This window comes from Catharus ustulatus, chromosome 1 (genome assembly GCF_009819885.2).
Source record: "Catharus ustulatus isolate bCatUst1 chromosome 1, bCatUst1.pri.v2, whole genome shotgun sequence".
Taxonomy (NCBI): Eukaryota; Metazoa; Chordata; class Aves; order Passeriformes; family Turdidae; genus Catharus; species Catharus ustulatus.
Genome location: NC_046221.1, coordinates 33,033,528 through 33,052,301, shown reverse-complemented (window position 1 = coordinate 33,052,301; position 18,774 = coordinate 33,033,528). Strand labels below are relative to the sequence as shown.

Sequence of the window (18,774 nt, the reverse complement as noted above, 5' to 3'; positions counted from 1 at the left end):
TGCATGTCCAGCAGGGATGTCAAGTGCATTTATGCTGAAATAGACAAAAGCATATAGATTATGAAATCTAGGGACACCAACCAAATCCAGAAGGATGCTCAGCAGTACCAATTCTTTGTGATTGGAGTGAATCCTATGAGAGGGACCTCAGATTATCATGATGGAACCCTTTGATGAAGGAACTTTTGCTTGCTGCAAACATATTTTCCTCCTGCTTTATCTGAGGGGTTTTGCTCAAGTTAAGTAAAAGACCAGCTGCACTCCTGGCCAGCAGCAGATTATGAAATATTTAGCTTGACAAAGACAAAATATAGAAACACAGCCTTTCAATTACCTGTGATTTTAGAACTATTTTTCAAACCTAAAAGGCGCCACCTTATAAGAAAAGCAATACTGCAAATACAACTTCAGGATGCCACAATGCTACCTTTTCTTCTGACAAGATGGGTTTTTCTTTGCAGCCATGGAGAGATTTGCATTTCTTGAATGTTTGATTGGGTTAAGTGATACATTTGCAATTGTTTCAGGTTGTAGTGTCCCTTAATCTTAGGATAATGTATTTATTAAATGCTAAAAGATAAAGATGAGACATGAGTGAAATGCTTCTTACTGTCAGTAACCTGTGAAAATAGATAAGAATTAAGGCATCAACATGGGTACCTCCTTCTGAGTTTAATGAGGGGAGAGGGTCTGAGAAGTGTAGCCATGAAAAGTCATGGTGCTGTTGTACAGAAACAACTTGGGCTTTTATTGAAAATCCTGCTCTTTACTAGATAGCTTGTATATATTATTATAATACTTGTGTATAGCAGTTGCTGCAAGGAAGCGCACAAGTTGTTTTTCCACAGAATAACTGTTCTTTGCCTTTTTACTTGAAGTTTATGCTTACATTATCCATGATTAATATTTCTCCAGACATGGGAATGAGTGTACAGGAAGGAAGGAAGGGAAGGTAATATTGCCAGCTTGCACAATTGTGCTGGAAACAGGATGACATTTAAGAAAACTGTGGCACTGCCTTCGTATTTTCCTGCTTGGAGTGGCAGAAAATTCTGTCCCTCTTGGTGAGGCAGCATCAAGGAGTAGAAAAGATCCTTTTACCTTGCAAGGACAGCAAAAAAAATCTTCTTGGTCCTTTGCCACAAAGGAAAGAAGGATGCAAGCAGAGGAAGGATGTGGCCTCTGGTACGACTGCCTTCTGCCACATGCAGGGTGTAGTGCTGGGTGGCTCCTGAGTCTCTGATCAGTGGATGCTGGAGTTACCATTGTACTGAGATGCCCTGAGTGATTTTGTCTGTCTGCTCAGACCAATATAATGCTAGCTATTCTTCTTTCACATTTTCAAACTTCTCTTCAGAGTCATGACAGTGGGATATCAACAGTTGTTAGTAATTGCATTACTTTGGGAATCCTTTGTGGGCTTTGTGCTTTATGACCCAACCACATATCTTGAGAATGATGTTTGAAATCTCATGTCTGTCAAAAACTGCATGTCAAACCTCCCACTACCTTGAGCCTTTCCTGGGTCAGTTAGACAAGATGGCTAGTATGCACTGCTGCAGACTTTGTACAGGGAGGTGAGATAATCCCTAGAAAAAGCTGGAATGTGCCGTATGGTTTTTTTAATACTGAAGACAAGCTATCTTGGGAAAATTGGAGCAATTGGAAGGAGCTGAGGGATCTTCAAAGCGTGGGTGGGGCAGAGGAAGGAAAGAACTGAGGTGTATGCAGCAGAGAGCATTTGGGGTTCTGTAGGCCAAGTGCAAGAAGCTGCAGTGGGCCAGATGATGGCAGTGAAGAAGTAGGAAGTGTGAGAATAATGTACAGAAAAATGATAGGAAAAGAAATTATATAAAAAGGAATAGATCCATGGGGAGAAGTGGATGTGGAGTTGATCTGGCTAAAGAGAGAATAGCTGCTCTATGCAGAGAATATGAAGGATGCAGCAACGAGAGGATGAGGAAGGGAACTGGTTAACATGGCAGGACTGTGTTAGCACAGGCTAGTGAGGGAGCCTGTAAAACTGAAAACAGCCCTGACTTCTGCATCTTCATCTCAGTGAAATTTTGGTCCTGAAATTCTCAGCCATGCTACTAGGAGACATTGTTTCCTCCTGGAAGATCCAAAAAGTGAAGGTCAATTACATACAGGAACCTCTGTCAAACATCAGCATGAATAGCTTTCTTATTCTGGAGTCACACAATAAATCTGGCATTACAGTGTGCCCATCAAAGGCAAAACAAATATGTAACAAGGGAAGGGAGAAGATTCAAGTGCATACTTGTGAAAGAGATAGGCTGTGCAAATAAATTACACGTTGGGCTACTGAATTTGCCCACTCCCTAAGGAATGTGTGGTATTTACATGAAATTAAAGTTGCAGAATTCCCAGCTGAAAAGAAGATAGATTTGCTAGGAAAACTGACTGTAATTTCAAAACCATGCATAATTCCACATGCAGTTAATTGCTACAAAGCACTGATAGCTCTTATCTTACCAATGTTGCATTTTGTTTTATTTGATGGTGCTAGGAACTATAACCATCCTTTTCTTTTCCTGATATTTTAGGTACAGAGAGAACTGGCTGCTGTCATTGCCTTGAAAGCAAGGAAGTCAGGTGAGTCAGGCTGAACTTCAGAGGGGTTTTTGTAGTGCTGTTCCCTTTTGTCATGTCTTGAAGTATCTGAATTGTCACTGCTGTCTTTTTAATATGGGGGAGAAAAGATAGTGATGGAGAATCTGTGTATACAGCACAGTGCAATTACATTTAAGCTTATCTCCTTCCAGCTCATTACATCTAATGACCTAACTAATAAAATCAATGTTACAGCTGAACTCGGGTATCTTTCTGGCCAAAACCACTACTTTCTCTAGGCTTGCACTTTATAAAAAAATCTGGGTATCTTTATTTGACTTACATTTAAGATAAATATGTTGGTAATTTTCCTTATTTTTTTCTTTTTATCATCCAGTATCTCATGCCCTCATCTTTTCTGCCTTTTACTGGCCCAGCAAGGTGTTTTTCTTACTGCTAAAACAAAAGGACAACGTCATGCATGAAGACATTCTTTCCTGTCTGTACGTCTCTATGGCTGGAGAGACAAGTCTTTGATCAGGGCAGGAGAAGGGGAAAGGCAATTGGATCACTGGAAGTCTCTGACAGTAAAAGCACTGGCAGCAAATGCTGGTGCCACAGTGCAAAGGCACTGAAATCTGTGGCCATCTCAGCTCCATCAGGGTTTGGCAGCACAGGCACCTCAGCAGGTAGAGTCTGCATTGCTGAGCTGGAATGGAAGATAGGAAGCTGTGCTTTCCAGGCACTGCACAGGAACCAACAGAACCTATCTGGCCAGACCTGACTCTTTACAGGGTTGACTCTCTGGTGTCTTAGTGCAGTGTCTTCTGCACCAAGTCAAATGCATTTCTAAAGTAAAACAGAGGTGGAGTGGCCTTAAATTATTAGTGTGTTCCCAAAACCGTTGAGGTATTTGAGCGCATTTTCACTGAACATCTCTTGTGATTTTCAGTGATTTTTCTAGAAATCAAAGTCACAGATCTTCTTGAGCTGTTTTCTGACTTGTTCATTGTACTGCATCGTAATATCTCTGTCTGTCTGTCTGTGGATTACAAGTACAGCACAAAACTTACTACACAAATGCACAACACACAGCACGGTATCGTAAACTGGAGGCAACAAGAAGATGTAGCTGGTGTTCCCACAAATATTTTCTTGTGAAAATGTAAGTATTGAAAAACATATTCTAGACACAGTTTGATGCCTTTTTTCTGGAAACAGAAGCACCCATAAGCTGTACTCACATTCACCTATAAATGTAAATCTATAGAAAGCGAACACAAATGTGAGTGTGAATTCAGACCTGAACTGCTTCTGTGTGGTAACTTTGCTTCTGAATGTGCTGTCATAGTTTATGATGTCAACACTCCTCAGCTGCTTGCCCTTACCTGGTGTCACCCCAGTCCCACCTGATTTATAATGGCTGAACATGCAAATGCTTCTGCTCTGCCTCAGTGCAGAGGAAAAGGGGCTATTTTAAAGAAGTGCTCAAGGTAATCTTTTGTTTTACTGTTAAATGGGCTGAGCCTGGTGCCATGTACTTTTACTTCCTGCTTATGGAGGTATAAGAAATCTCTGCTTCTAAGCAGTTTTGTCAGCAAATATTACTACTGCTACTAGCTATAAATAGAAGTCTTCCCCCCCAAAGAGTTGTTTTCAGCCTGGATTAGCTTCTTATTTCCATTTGGTGGATGGTCATTAGAGTAAAAAATCAGATGGGTATTGGATTAGGAATGAGGTAAAAGAGAAGAAAATCCAAAAGGAGAATATGTCTTGGAATCTCCTTTTTACTGGTGTAATCCCAATCCTCAATGAACTGGTAGAAATATTTCAGTTAAAAATCACAGCCTTAAAAACCAAAGCTCTTTATAAGTGCTTTGCAATGTTGTCCAGCCTTTTCTAATACATTAATGTAAGCACTTAAAATATCTGTTCAGATCTGAACAAAAGATAACTGTTTAGTCAGTTTAACTAGTGCATGCTTGTTGAAATTTGCATTTCTTTATGCCCCATCTTGGATGCCTGTAAAAGATGGGTGTATGATCAGACCTAACTGTAAGGTCTAATTTAAGTTAATGCCTTTAGTAAAGTAGGTGCAGAGTAAATTAGGGCAGTTGGTTATGCTCCTTTATTTTATTGCTTGTGGTGAAATTCACAGTGTGGCAATTCCTGTGAGCAATCCAGCTATGGTGTGCTGTGCCTGGTGAAGTGAAGCACGTTTCAGAGAGCTGTAAGCCACAGCATCGTTCAAAGATATTGTTCCTCCAATCCTCTCCAAGGCTCCACATAATTCCAGGAAATAAGCCACCAAAAATCAGACAAAGAGTTTATTTTGGCTTGAAAAGAGTGGAACATGGCTTCTGGGCCAGCTGCCCTGGGTGGTTTCCAGGCTGGTGTGAATGGCGTGGGAACCTGGCTTATCCACCCTGGGTTTCATGAGTGGGGAGGGCAGGCAATGGGCATGGTCCTAACCTGCTGTCTGGAACCTGGGTGCAGAGGGCAGCTGATTCATTCAACACAGGCTTTCCAAGATATCAGCAAACCCCTCACCACAAAAAAAAAAAAAAAAAAAGGCATTTTTTGCCTGGTGCAAGGACTATATAATGTGTATAATGTGTTCAAGAATTACAGTAATTTCACGACCATAAGGCGCACCGGACTATAAGGCGCACCCCCAGGAGTCGGCAAAATTCGCAACTTTGTAGATCAGATAAGGCGCACCGGACTATAGGGCGCACTTTTTTTTTTTGCAGCGAGGCCCCGCCCCCAGCTCCCCCCGCGTGTTTGCTGGACGAGGCCCCGCCTCCATCTGGCTGCCGTGGCACCGTGGCCCCGCCCCCACCCAGCAAGCCCGACCCCGCCTCCAGCCAGGAGCCCCAGCCTTGCAGCCCCGCAGGCACCCAGCGGCCCGGGTCCTGCAGGCGCCCAGCGGCCGCAGCCCCGCAGGCACCCAGCAGCCCCAGTCCCGCGGGCACCCGGAAGCCCCGGCCTTGCCTCCACCCAGCAGCCCCTGTCCCGTGGCCCCGCGGGCACCTGGAAGCCCCGGTGCTGCCGGCAACCAGCAGCCCCGGTCCCGCGGCCCCATGGGCAGCCAACAGCCTCGGCCCCGTGGCCCTGCAGGCATCTGGAAGCCCCGGTTCTGCAGGCACCCAGCAGCCCCTGTCCCACGGCCCCGCAGGCACCCAGCAGCCCCAATCCCGTGGCCCCGCGGGCACCCAGCAGTCCCGGTCCCGCAGGCACCCGGAAGCCCCGGTCCCGTGGCCCCGCAGGCACCTGGAAGCCCCGGTCCCGCAGCCCCGCGGGCACTCAGCAGCCCCGGTCCCACAGGCACCTGGAAGCCCCTGTCCCGCAGCCCTGCGGGCAGCCAGCAGCCCTGGTGTGCGGCCCCGCGGGCACCCAGCAGCCCCTGTCGGGCAGGCACCCAGCAGCCCCGGTCCCATGGCCCCACGGGCACCCAGCAGCCCCGACCCCGCCTCCAGCCAGGAGCCCCGGCCTCGCAGCCCCGCAGGCATCCAGCGGCCCGGGTCCTGCAGGCACCCAGCGGCCGCAGCCCCGCAGGCACCCAGCAGCCCCGGTCCCGCGGGCACCCGGAAGCCCCGGCCTTGCCTCCACCCAGCAGCCCCAGTCCTGCAGGCACCCAGCAGCCCCGGTGCTGCTGGCGCCTGGAAGCCCCGGTCCCGCGGCCCCGCGGGCACCCAGTAGCCCCAGTCCTGCAGGCACCCAGCAGCCCCGGTCCCGCGGCCCCACAGGCACCTGGAAGCCCCGCTCCCACGGGCACCCAGCAGCCCCAGTCCCATGGCCCCGCGGGCACCCAGCAGCCCCGGTCCTCCAGGCACGTGGAAGCCGCGGCCCCGTGGGCACCCAGTAGCCCCAGTCCTGCAGGCACCCAGCAGCCCCGGTCCCATGGCCCTGCGGGCACCCAGCAGCCCCGGTCCCGCAGGCACCTGGAAGCCCCGGTGCTGCCAGAACCTGGAAGCCGTGGCCCCGCGGGCACCCAGCAGCCCCAGTCGGGCAGGCACCCAGTAGCCCCAGTCCTGCAGGCACCCAGCAGCCCCGGTCCCGCGGCCCCACAGGCACCTGGAAGCCCTGCTCCCACGGGCACCCAGCAGCCCCGGTCCCATGGCCCCGCAGGCACCTGGAAGCCCTGGTCCCGCAGGCACCTGGAAGCCCCTGTCCTACAGCCCCGCGGGCACCCAGCAGCCCCGGTCCCGCAGGCACCTGGAAGCCCCGGTGTGCGGCCCCGCGGGCACCCAGCAGCCCCGGTGCTGCCGGCACCTGGAAGCCCCGGTCCCGCGGCCCTGCAGGCACCCAGCAGCCCTGCTCCCACAGGCACCCAGTAGCCTCAGTCCCGCAGGCACCCGGAAGCCCCGCTCCCACGGACACCCAGCAGCCCCGGTCCCGCGGCCCCGCAGGCACCTGGAAGCCCCGCTCCCACGGACACCCAGCGGCCCCAGTCCCGCGGCCCCGCAGGCACCCAGAAGCCCTGGTCCCGAAGGCACCCAGCAGCCCCAGCCTCGCCTCCACCCAGCGGCCCCGGTCCCGCGGCCCCGCCTCCAGTCAACAGCTCCGGCCCCGCAGGCAGCCGGCAGTCCTGGCCCCGTGGGCACCCGGCAGTTCCGGCCCCGTGGGCACCCGGCAGTCCCGGCCCTTCGGCCCCGCCTCCACCCGGCAGCTGCAGCCCCGTGGCCCCGCCTCCACCCAGCAGCCGCGGCCCTGCCGGCTCGCCCCGCGGCTCGCAGCTCTCACTTCCGGGTTTGCAAATTTCCGAACTTTGCACATCAGATAAGGCGCACCGGACTATAAGGCGCACTTCCGGGTTCAGGGGAAAATTTTAGTCAAAAGGGTGCGCCTTATAGTCGTGAAATTACTGTAAGTTTAATTTCTGGATGTACCTATGTACCTCTGCCCTTAGAGAGACCCTTCACGGTGATTTAGTTGTACTAGAAAAAACAACTGGCTGATTTAAGTTTTTGCATTATTTGTCTAGAGCTGCTGTAGTAATCGCTGTGTTAAGTTGCATGGAAAGCACTGTGCAAGCACCTAAACACCGCAGCTCTGTGTGCAAGAGATGAAGAGGTTCCCAGAAGGAAGGCTAGCTGCGTTTGGAGGGGGGGATACAAGTATTGCCTTTGGTTACACGAATGAAACTGTTTTTGTTTAAATGAAGCTGGGGTTTGCTACCTAGTATATGTAAGTGACAGGCAGTAATTGCAACTGTTACACTTGTGGCTACTGCAAAGATTTCCACACTGTATCTGCTGACAAAAACCGAGGTAGAGATCTGAGCCTGCTGTGGGGTAGGGCACAGTGTCAAATTCTTGCTAGTACAGGATCTGACTTGATGGAGAATGCCTGCTACCAGAAAATAAAAAGCCAGTGGGGTGTGGGGTAGAATGCCTTTCCCCAAGAGCTGTTATTCTGTTTTGACTGTGGTGTAGAAGAATAGGAGAAATTCATAAAACTGGCAGATGCTGAAAGAAAAATGAGGAACCTGATAAATTAAAAACTTCTGTGCTGTGGGAAGAAAGCTCTGTTTTCATATTCCATATGTGTACTGCAAGTATACAACTGATAACAGGGCATATGCTGACAGAGACACGCTTGAGAGCCTCCATGCTGAGGGAGCTCAACACTTTTAGTTTCTTTGCAAATAAAACTAAACCAGGGTAAAATAAGTGTCTGTAATTCAGAAGTGTTGATGGACCTCAGTAACACTGTTGACTTGAAATCACATTTATATTTCATTAGAATAAAGCTCTCATGGTAAAGGTAACCTATGAGGGGGAAATGAGCTTGTGCAATTCTCTGTGGCTTATAAAAATGCATTGAAATTATTCTTGCCTAACCTTAGAAATAGATTAAATGCTGTCTTCTGTGGTTTGGTAAAAGGTCTTGGGGAAGCAAGTAATTGGAGCAGAAGGGAACTTTTCATTTAATTGTAGGCACTTGGCATTAAATTCTTTTGTTTATTTATACCTTACTGGCTTCTGATAGCTTCTGCAAATGTGCTGAAATGTAACATGAATGCAGCCTCCCGTCTGAAGGTTTACAAGGGTTGGCATTTATCTCAATTGCTTGTCATGGCTCATGACATGTTTCTTCTGTGTTAGAGATGGTAGCTAAAACAAGGATAAAAAGCAGCAAATAGCCTAAGGCTGGAGGCTTTAGCTGGTGGCAAAGCTACACGGGTACATGTGAACTGATCAAAACCTGTCAGGTAGATGCTTTGTACTGGTGTTAATCCCATCCACAAACAAGATGCCTTGCATTTCGGTGCACGCACCGAGCTGCACCCCATGGCATCACCCCCAGCAAATCCCTCTACAGAAAAAGGAATTTATGTAACTTTATTTGTGCAAAGGATCAATTGATAAGAGCATGACTCTTGTCTTTGAGTTTGTGAATACAGGGGCTAATTAAGATAATAGCTGACAGGGTATGGATGAGGCAGCAAGATGTGACTCAGCTTCTCCCCAGGCACTAAAGGAGCAGTGGCAGGTCTGTGGGTGCTTCTCCCTCCCACTGTGAAATCCAGGGCAGCCACACATGCCCTAGAACTTGTGTGTGGTTTTTCTCCCTTATGAATGATATTCAGGTTTCCATTATATAATTAGATACATTTTAGTCATACCACTCTTGAATTGACAAACTCCATTGATTTTTTAATATGTCATTTACATTTTATTTATAATAATGTACAATAATTTATAATAATATGAATTTTGCAATGCATTAACTCCATATTTGAGATCTTCTGGATTGCCTCCAGCCTATTCTTACATATATATATGCATAGCCACCCTTCCCCTTTTCTTTTGTATTGCTTCTGTCAGAACCTAACTGCCTATGTGATTTGCTTTGTATTTTTGTTTTAGTGCAGACAATTCAATATGAAGCAGTCACTGGGGCTTGAGCTTTGCCGACATGAATGAAAAGCAAGCTGTGAACAGCTATTCCTTTTCCCAGCCACTGCAGCACCTCTACAGCACTGCTGTCAGAGCTGATTGCGTGACTCGACTCAAACACACTCCAGGCAATGTCAGCCCGGTTAAACACATGAGAACAGTCAGGCTGGGTCAGGTTAAAAGTCCATCCAGCTACGCTCCTACCGTGAGTGATGAGTAGGGTATGCTTAGAGTAGAGAAACAGAGCAAGCACAGTCCTTCTGGTGTACATGCTCAGCATCTACCAGCCTGTGATAGAGGGATTTTACTGTACCCACAGTACTGTGGTAGGTAACCTTTGCTGGACCTTTTCTCCATTAATTTATCAAATTGCTTTTTAAGCCTGCTTATACTCCTGACCTTCACCATCTCTTATGGCAGCAAGTCTCACAATTCACATGTGTAGTATGTTAAAACGTATTTTTTCTTGTTTGTTTTCAAAGCATTCCCCATAGCCCCCACTCTGTTGTGATATAACTCTTTGCTGACAGAGAATGGTGAATAGTCCATTCCCTATTTGTCATTACACTGTTCAGGATTTTGTGCACATCTGTCATACCCCTGTGAGTTGTCTCATTTCCCAGCTGTATCACTAGTCATTCCTCATACCAAATCTCTTCTGTTAAATCTGATTATCTTTGCTACATCTATTATATTACTTTTGAGATGGGGTAGCCAGAGTATGCATACAATATAGCAGCATATAGTACAGCAGCAACATGTGCTAGAGTTGACACTAAGTGAGGGTGGCAGCTTCTTATCAGGGTGGAGAGGTGGAGGTGTGTGGAAAGGAGCCCAGTTAGACACTTTTGGCAGCATTAAGCTGTTTTATCAGCTTAGTTAACTCAGGAAACTGCATCTTTATCTTTCATCCCATTTCCTCAAGTAGTACAGATCCTTGTGAGACTTCTGAGTAAATTTATTTTATCATAATTAGCAAAAGTTTTGTCATATGGTGCTATCTGAATGTCCTATGCTGTGTTATTCATTTTGTTTACTTGTAGAAGTATTGAAATATATGGAAAATGAAAACCATTACAAATTTTAGTTAGATTTGCATACACACTTGAAAAATGACACAAAAATACATGATCAAAGGTCATTCAAGAGTGGACTACTTCAGCATTGTGTGTGAATTTCAAACATAGCAAGTACTATTGAATTTACATGTTTCATAAACAACCAGGTATTCAATATCATTGGAGTAAAATGTGCACAGTTTGTTACCACTTATGCCACTGAAAAAAGGCATAACGAGGAATGAAAAAACTTGATCCTATTTACAGAATGAAGTGACAGTTATGTACCAGAAAGGGGTGCATTTTCCCTTGTGAAAAAATTGAGAAAGTTTGAAGGGTGGGAAAAGGGTGAATCGGTAGGATTTTACTGCTTTTCTGTTCTCTTCATGTCTCTTTTCAATAGTTTGCTTACTTGACTCAAGTAGTACCTCATTTCATTACAATTTTCAGTTCCTCCAAGCACCCAGTTGCTTAAAGCAAGGGCTGAAATTAGTAAACTGTGTGGAATGAGAGTTCTTCTGCAAATGATACTTACAGGATTCACCCTGGAGAAATAGCCACTTAAAGTGAAGGTGCAGGACTGTTATGCTTCTGTTAGGTCATGGTGACTTAGTCTTTACTTTTCCACTGCAATGTGATTCAAAATAAAACTTCACCTGAGAAAATACTTAGCAATATTTTTAAAGTTACACTATACTTTAGGGTCTTTCTTTAAGGTCTATGATTTCAGGTCTTGAGGTAAGGGAGGTGATCTTGGTTTGTTCAGCCTGGAGAAGAGGAAACTGAGGGAGATCTCATGGTGGTCCCTCATAAGGGAAAGCAGAGGAGCAGAACACTAATCTCTTCACTCTTGTGACTGGTGACAGGACTCAAGAAAATGGCATGAATTTGAGTCAGAGGGGGTTTAGTTTGGATATCAGGAAAAGGTTCTTCACCCAGAGGATGGTTGGACACTGGAGCAGGCTCCCAGGGGAGTGGTCACAGCACCAACCTGACAGAGTTCAAGAAGCTTTGGGGCAATGCTCTCAGGCACATGGTGATTCTTGGGGTATCCTGCTCAGGGATTATCCTGATGGGTCCCTTCCAATTCAGCATTAGTTACGATTCTATGATTCTAATTGTGTTTTCTTCTTTAAGCAATCCTTTTAAAACATTCTGTGCCCTACTGAAGGGAATCCCTACCCCTAGGGACCAATGGGGATTACAATGATGTATTACATGCATCACATGAGTTTCTTCCATTATTCCTGAGATCAAGCACACCCAGAAAATGATAGCATTTCAAAAGGGCAGATCCAGACCCCTTCTAGCCCTGGGGAATGATGCTCATTTGTGCCCACCCTGGGTGAAGCCAGGGGTGGGAAATGCCCTGAACAGCATCAGTGAAAGGACTACACAGTAAGACTTACCAGCTGTTGTGTATTCAAGAGCTGATATAAAGCAGAATGGACTCAGACTTGGAAAAAGAAGGAAAAGAGCTCTCTGCTGGGAATTGTGGTGAGAGGGATTTTGGCCGTTTATGGTTTTGTTTTTGCAGTTTTTGCAGAACCTTGAGGATAGTTCTTTCTGTGTGATCTTAGGTACTCACACAGAAGAAATCAGCAATGCAGAATAGCTGTGTAGGGAAAAGATATTTTGCACATACACAAAAAGAGATGGCACAGTAAGGTCAGAAAGATAGCAGTTGTGCAAAAAACAACCCCCAGGTGAATGTTTTGTTTACCAGGGCTTTGGGAGAGACATTTACAATGAGTTCACAGAATTTATTTATTCAGAGTCCTCTTTGTTTCCTGCTCCTTTCCTGGCCATGCCTGGGGGATGTTTCCATGGAATAGAGAGCAGTTTTTCACTTTGCACCAGCCCTCTCAGCAACAGTCCATACCTCCTTGTTTGATCTGTTCCCAGCAGCCATTCTCTGATCGTGGAATGGGCTCTTTCTTTTCCATCGTTCCATCATCGTGTTTCAGACAACACTATTATAGATACATTCACTACCATATGATTTAAAAAAAAAAATCGTGCAAATGAGAGCAAATATCTACATTTACTGGATAACATTTAAAACTTTCTGTATTCAGGCATCAAATGCTTCCTCTTGACCTGCAGTTGGTATGAAACCCCTTAATTTTGTCTGTTCCTGTAGTAATCCTACAGCATTTTCATATAATTTTTCTCAGTTTTTTCTCCTTGATAAAAATATGACTTTATATTTCACAAAGTGAGTAAAAATGTGGCCTTATTTTTGCATACATCACAAAGGGCCAGGCATTGAAAACCAAATCTCCTCTGGCCATCTGAAACAACAGTAGCTGTTTTTCTGTTAAAAATTACCCATCTCATTTAGCCAGAGGTGTTTTACAAATTTTGTTGTTCTAATGCACCACTACCTTGCATGAAACACAGACCTTCAAAGCCAGATGAAAGGCTTTGGTTCCTATAAATAAAGTAAGCAGAAGCTCCCAACAAAACCAGTTGTGCCATAATGTGAAATGACCATTTTCTGACTGAGCTGGGAAATATTGGTGGCTTTACTTGGTACACTCATTTTTAAATTTATAATAGATGCGTAATGCAGGCAGACCTGAGCCTCACTTTAACTAAAGTTTGTCCTTCCTGTGGTCATTTAGGAGCAGTGGGAAGGAGTGGTGCCTTAATGGTGATCAGCAAGACCAAATCTACATCTGCCAGCCTCCTTTCTTACCACAATGGCTTTGCTTTGTTAAGGTTGCAGATACCTACCCTTGCTGTTATCTGTTCCTTTTGATAAACTCTGCAATGAGAGGAAATGCTCTTGCATCATTTTCTGGAGTCCTGTTTCCTATTTGAGATTTGAGAAATGGCTTGTAGCACTAGGACCCTTGGGAACTTCTTTTTCTGCATGGAAACTAATCAGAATAATGAGTACCCTCTGTGCAAATTCAATATTAGTTGTACACCTAAGGTCAAGCAGAAGTTAATGATCATTTTTTTACACACAGAAGTCAGTTATGAGACCAACATTACATTTCACACTTTTGTAATTGTAAAATAAAATACTGGAGTAATTTATGTTAAATTGATTTAAACTACAAAGCATAAATATCATTGCGTCCCAGATTAGGGTTTGAGAGAAAATGGCATCATTGTTACATGTGCAATAGTTCATTCATTGATTTACAAGCACCTCTATTCCATCTCGTGCTTGCTGTGCTTTTTACATACAGAGGTGCTGAACAATGCTGTAAGCAGGAGTCTGTCTCTAATAATTTTTGCATTTTCTTTGTTTCTTTAATTAGCTGATTTTCTCAGCTGATTGCACAGCTGTCTGGGCAACACCCCCCCAGGGGTCTGCCAACTGTTTCAGAGATATGTAATGTACTCAGTGAAGGGAAATCTGTATGATAATTTGCATGTATATATGCAGGAATAGTGGGAAACGAATAAGAAAGCTCAAAGGCAATTTTTGTACTGCTAATAAAAGGAAACATGTTAAGGATGAGCTTAAAAAGCTTTCTCTTTTCAGTAATTTCTGAGAAAAGATTACTCTTTCATGGTAAATAAGGAACCAATTCTCAGATGGAAGGTTTTGTTCTTGGGATTATTGCCCTCACAAGCAGCTTTTGAGGATTCCAGAGATACTCAGTGCTTGTTAGTTTCCCCTTTAGTTTGGAAACAGAACTTGGATAATGCAGGAACATGCATGAGGATGTGGTCTGGTCTAAAATGGTCCCCAAGTCTGAGGTTTGCAAAACATTTACTGGCTGCTCATCTTCTTTTCCATTGCTCAGCACTAGTGCTCTATATAGCCTAGAGGATCTGGCTTTTAGTTTCCCCAGTGGTGTCAGTATGAGCTATTCATTTTTTTCCACTCTGATAAATTAATAAGCATCAGCAAACATTGTAACACTGTCAAACAGCTCAGAGCTGCCATAGTAACCAAACCTCTCTAGGGCTCGCTGTATACCCTCCACAAAGAACAACAGGGGACATCACAAGTTCATTGTTCAAAATAACAGTAAAGTTTTCAAAAATAATGAAATTAACTTAGTTATGTGATTAAAAAAAAAAAAAGAAACAGGGTTTTGTTTTTCTTAAAAGCTTCATGCCATCAACTTCCATTGGAAAAACAAAACAAAACAAAACAAAAAAATCAACCAAAAAATGCAGAAGAGAAATAAACATTCCTCTTAAAAATTTGGAATATCAGAAGAGTGCTAGAAGTTGTGAGCTTCTCAGCAGCTGACAATAAATCAACTGGTGCAGGCTGCTGGCAATTCTGGAGCCTTTCCCACGGGGAATATTCTTGCAGATTCCTGAGGTCCTGTTGGTTTGACAGGAACAAAAAAATTCCCACAACAGGCTATAACCATCCAGCAGGGATGAAGCAGTGAAAGTCTCCTGGCTTGTCAAATAAATGAAGTTCTTGTGTTCAGAAGTATTCTCTTTAGCTCTTCCAGGGTGGGAATGAGTCTCCTGTCTGTAGACAGTAAGTAGGTGAATTTTATTTACTGGCGAGATAAAAGAGATTAATATATGAATTGTGATCACAGAGTGCTGAAAAGACTGAAATCATACAAAGGGCAGACTAGTTTGATGTTCTAGGATGTTAGCAGGTTAAAGAACAGTACTAAATAATAAATTAATGTCTGCATCAGAAATGAAGGAGCATCTCTGAGTACATGAGCGATGTAGCCTTAGGGGTGACCGAGCTTTGTATGGTAAACAGAGCTACCTGTGGAGCAGCTGTGGGGACAGTGAAGTCCCTGTGCAGCCTGTGCAGCCCCAGGTGAGCCTGGCGGTGTTTGTGCAGCTGGAATCCCCCTCGCTCAGCTGCCCCTGGGTTTGCAGCCTGGGGGTTTGCAGCAGGCTAAACCAGTTTGGTTTTAGGAGCAGTCTAGGGCAGTACAGGCATGTCTGCGGACAGTTTATGGGCTCTCGTCCCCAAAAATCAGGCGGTCCTGGCCCCAAAGGTGGATCTTACAGCCAGCTCAAGGGCTGCAGCTGGAGCTGTGTGCCACGGGGGGTCTGGCAGCAGTGTTACCTTGAGGGGTGTCCTGTCCCCCTGCCTGCTGCCTGTGTGCTCTGTCCTCAGCCAGATCTTCAAACCCAGCCACGATAGTAGTAATCCTTTGCCAATGCACAAATCCCAAACACCTGATGGTAGCACAGAGGGGGAACAGTCAGTACAAGGGGTGTGGGACAGCCAGCAGTGATGGGGAGCTAAACTGGCTCCCTGGAATGGCCATGTGGGTGCCACCCACAGCCAGCTGCTTCCAGATGTCCTTGCCTGTTGTTCAGCAGCAAAATGGTTAACTGTGATGACAGTCCTTTCTTAAGCATTTAAATAATTAGCTTTCACGGTTAACACCCTATTAAGCCAAAGGAGGAAGTTCACACCTCTCCGGGTGTTATTGTTCCAGTCTGGCTGGCTGCAGCAGCAGAATGACGATAGTGCCTTGGTTTGTGTTGAGAAGGTTATCTTTGCAGCCAGAAGGGGTAGCAAGAAGAAATTTCATTTATAGAAAAGGAAGAAAGCACAATAAAGCAAAGCCTCTGGGAAGATTACAATGCTGTGGGTTCCAGGAGTTGCTGTATTTGTGGATTTTTTTTAAACTGTCCTTCCCACTTTCAGTTGGGCAAACGATTCTGCTATATTGAACAAGAGTAAGCCTTAAAATGAAATAATGTGCTTGTAATATTATGTGACTTTAAAAAATCTTACTCATCAAATGTGATTGATGTAATTAATTTACCTTCAAGTTTGTGGCAGAAAGAACTGTGTCACAGAGGCACTGCTCTGTGGGTAACCTTGGCAGATCCTTCCATAGGCAGGAGAAGGTCTGTAGTGCTGCTGGTGTCGGCTGTTACCCTCACTGGATGCCAACCTGTCTAGCTAAGGTGAGCCCTTTAGCATGCGTGTAATGCTCCATGCTGCTGGAGAGACAAATCCCTTCCAGTGCCTTGAATCTGCACTAAACTTTGTGGCACAGCCGTAAAAGCAGGAGGGAACACGGCTGGTTGGCTCCAGTGTGAGCAATGGTTACGTTCCCTTTCCTTTCACACCCCGTGTGTGATGGCTGATCCTGCTGTAGTAGCAGGTACAAAATGATATAGTTTGGTTTCTTAGTTTTCCATTTTCATTTCTTCATTTATTTTTTTTTTTCTGCTGATTTAATGATCTGAAATGGAATCACAAAAGGACAAACTTCTCCCCCACAAGAGTTCCCTGTGGTAACATAAGTTTACAGAAAAATCTACTAGCAAAATCTCAGCTCTGCTCTGTGGGGCCACAAGGAACTCAGATCAGATGATGACCCTTGAGATCCTTAAGTGACCGTAAAACATCAACATCCTGAATTCCATAGACTAATTTGCAAATGGACATGTTTGAACTGCACATGAGCAAGCTAATGCTCATTTGATATCCTTTTCTGTCATTCATGGTAACCTTTCCTCCAAAGGAGACATGCTGCAGGTAGGAAAGAGAACTGGTCACTCTACATTTGTTTGTATTTTTTTTCCTGTCTCAGGTTTCAAGACTGAACCCAAATACAACATTAAATAGATACATGTAGATCAGGGTAAACCACCTAGACTGTTTCCCTATTATTGCTGCTTTGTTAAACATGCTGGGATATTTGTATCATGGAGCAAAGCTGGATTTATGGTGGTGGAGAAGGAAATATTTGGCTCAGCTCCAAAGTTCACAACTTTTTTTGTATGTACAATTCCAGAATCAGCATTTGCCTGGGAAATGCTTTCCCATCCCACCCTAAGCTTCCTCTTGCTTTTTCTATGGTTGAATTTGCAATGTCAAAAATTTTCTTATCAAAAAATAAATGGCCAGCTAACAGTATGTCAGAAATTATTCTTGAATTCCTGCATTTTGTGACAGAACTTGTATTGCATGCAAAATGACCCATGAAAGCAGTGCCTTCAGTTCAAGGAGTGTCTATGAGTTGTTGTGGGGTTAGGAGGCATACTGTGTCTAAAAACGCTGCAATCAATTTCAATGTATGTGGTGGCCCCCACTAACATAAATTTCTAAATATACCAGTATGTTTTAGGAAATATGTGGGTTTTCTCTGTTTTATGGACAAAACACATAGTAACCTTTTACTACAGAAACCAAGAAAATACAATTAGGGGTTCTTGCTTGTCTGTGTGGACACTTCTGCCTTCAAGAGACTGTGCTTTTGTGATGGGAAAAAGGTGTGAGATGGTGTGATTCTTTGAGTACTGCTCCCTGGGTGTAGTTAAATGGTTCAGTTGTGGCTGGTTCTTATAGATTTGGATAAGAGGCAGGGAGGACAAAAAATCAAGTTTGTGATGGAAATTTTACGAAGAAGAGGCCAAATACTCCTTGTCTCCCAAGAGAGCTGCAAGAATGTCAGTGTGAGGTCTGGTTTGTTTTTTTTTTTCCTTTAAGAAAATATTTACTGCTTCTTTTCTACATTCCTTACACAGTCTAAACAACATTAAGGTCAAGGAGAGTTGGATCTGGATGATAAACTTATTCAGGTTTCTTTAGAGTAGAGTTGCGAAACCGCTGATAAAAAAAATTATTTTTTCTTTTTAAGCCATTCACTTACAGTACACTTAAACTGAGGCAATTTTCTCATCATCTTTAAAACGATGCTCATGTTAAAATCACTCAACACTCAAGGATAGCTGTATTCATTGGGGGTTGTGGTCATGCAGCCTCTTTCCCTTTGTGCCAGGTAAGAGATGTTGCTGCCCTCAGTTCTGAGTGTTTGCTACTTGTCCCTGTCTCCCTGGCCAGACACCATCCGCTCTCTAACCTGCCTGCCCAGCAGGTGCTGCTCCCTGAATGTCTGCCTGTTCACTTGGGTTAAAGGTGCTCTGGGGTGCTTGCTCTGGCACTGGGCAGGGAAGGGGACACTTGTAACCGAGGTCTGTGACAAGAAACCAGTTGGCAGGCACTAACCTCTTCCCCTGGCACAGCTGTTTGTGCAGCACCCATCTGCTCAGGACTGTGGAAAAGCTGGCTGGATCAATGTAAATCACTTAAACCTGGATGCATGGTCTTGTTACTAGCAAGGTGCCACTCCTTTAAATGCCATGATTAATAGCCAGAGTCTGGGGGGATGTTTTGCCCATGAGTACCTACAGCAAATTGATTTTAGAAGAAATCAGAAAATTGAAAGGAGAATTGGGGAAATGTTCTGTTAATGCAGACTTAACAGTTTGAGAAATTGCTCAAACTACTGATTTTCAGCACTTGTTAATGCCTTTTG

The 18,774-nt window shown here is 45.0% G+C and overlaps 1 protein-coding gene across 1 annotated transcript in view; it reads left to right on the top strand.

Annotated features, from left to right (window-relative positions):
- RAPGEF5 (Rap guanine nucleotide exchange factor 5) overlaps positions 1 to 18,774 on the top strand; it is a 167,139-nt gene that overhangs the window by 41,816 nt on the left and 106,549 nt on the right. Inside the window, exon 7 of the mRNA XM_033079369.1 lies at positions 2,568 to 2,616. Coding sequence (XP_032935260.1) covers positions 2,568 to 2,616 — 49 coding nt within the window. The remainder of the gene's footprint in view (positions 1 to 2,567; positions 2,617 to 18,774) is intronic.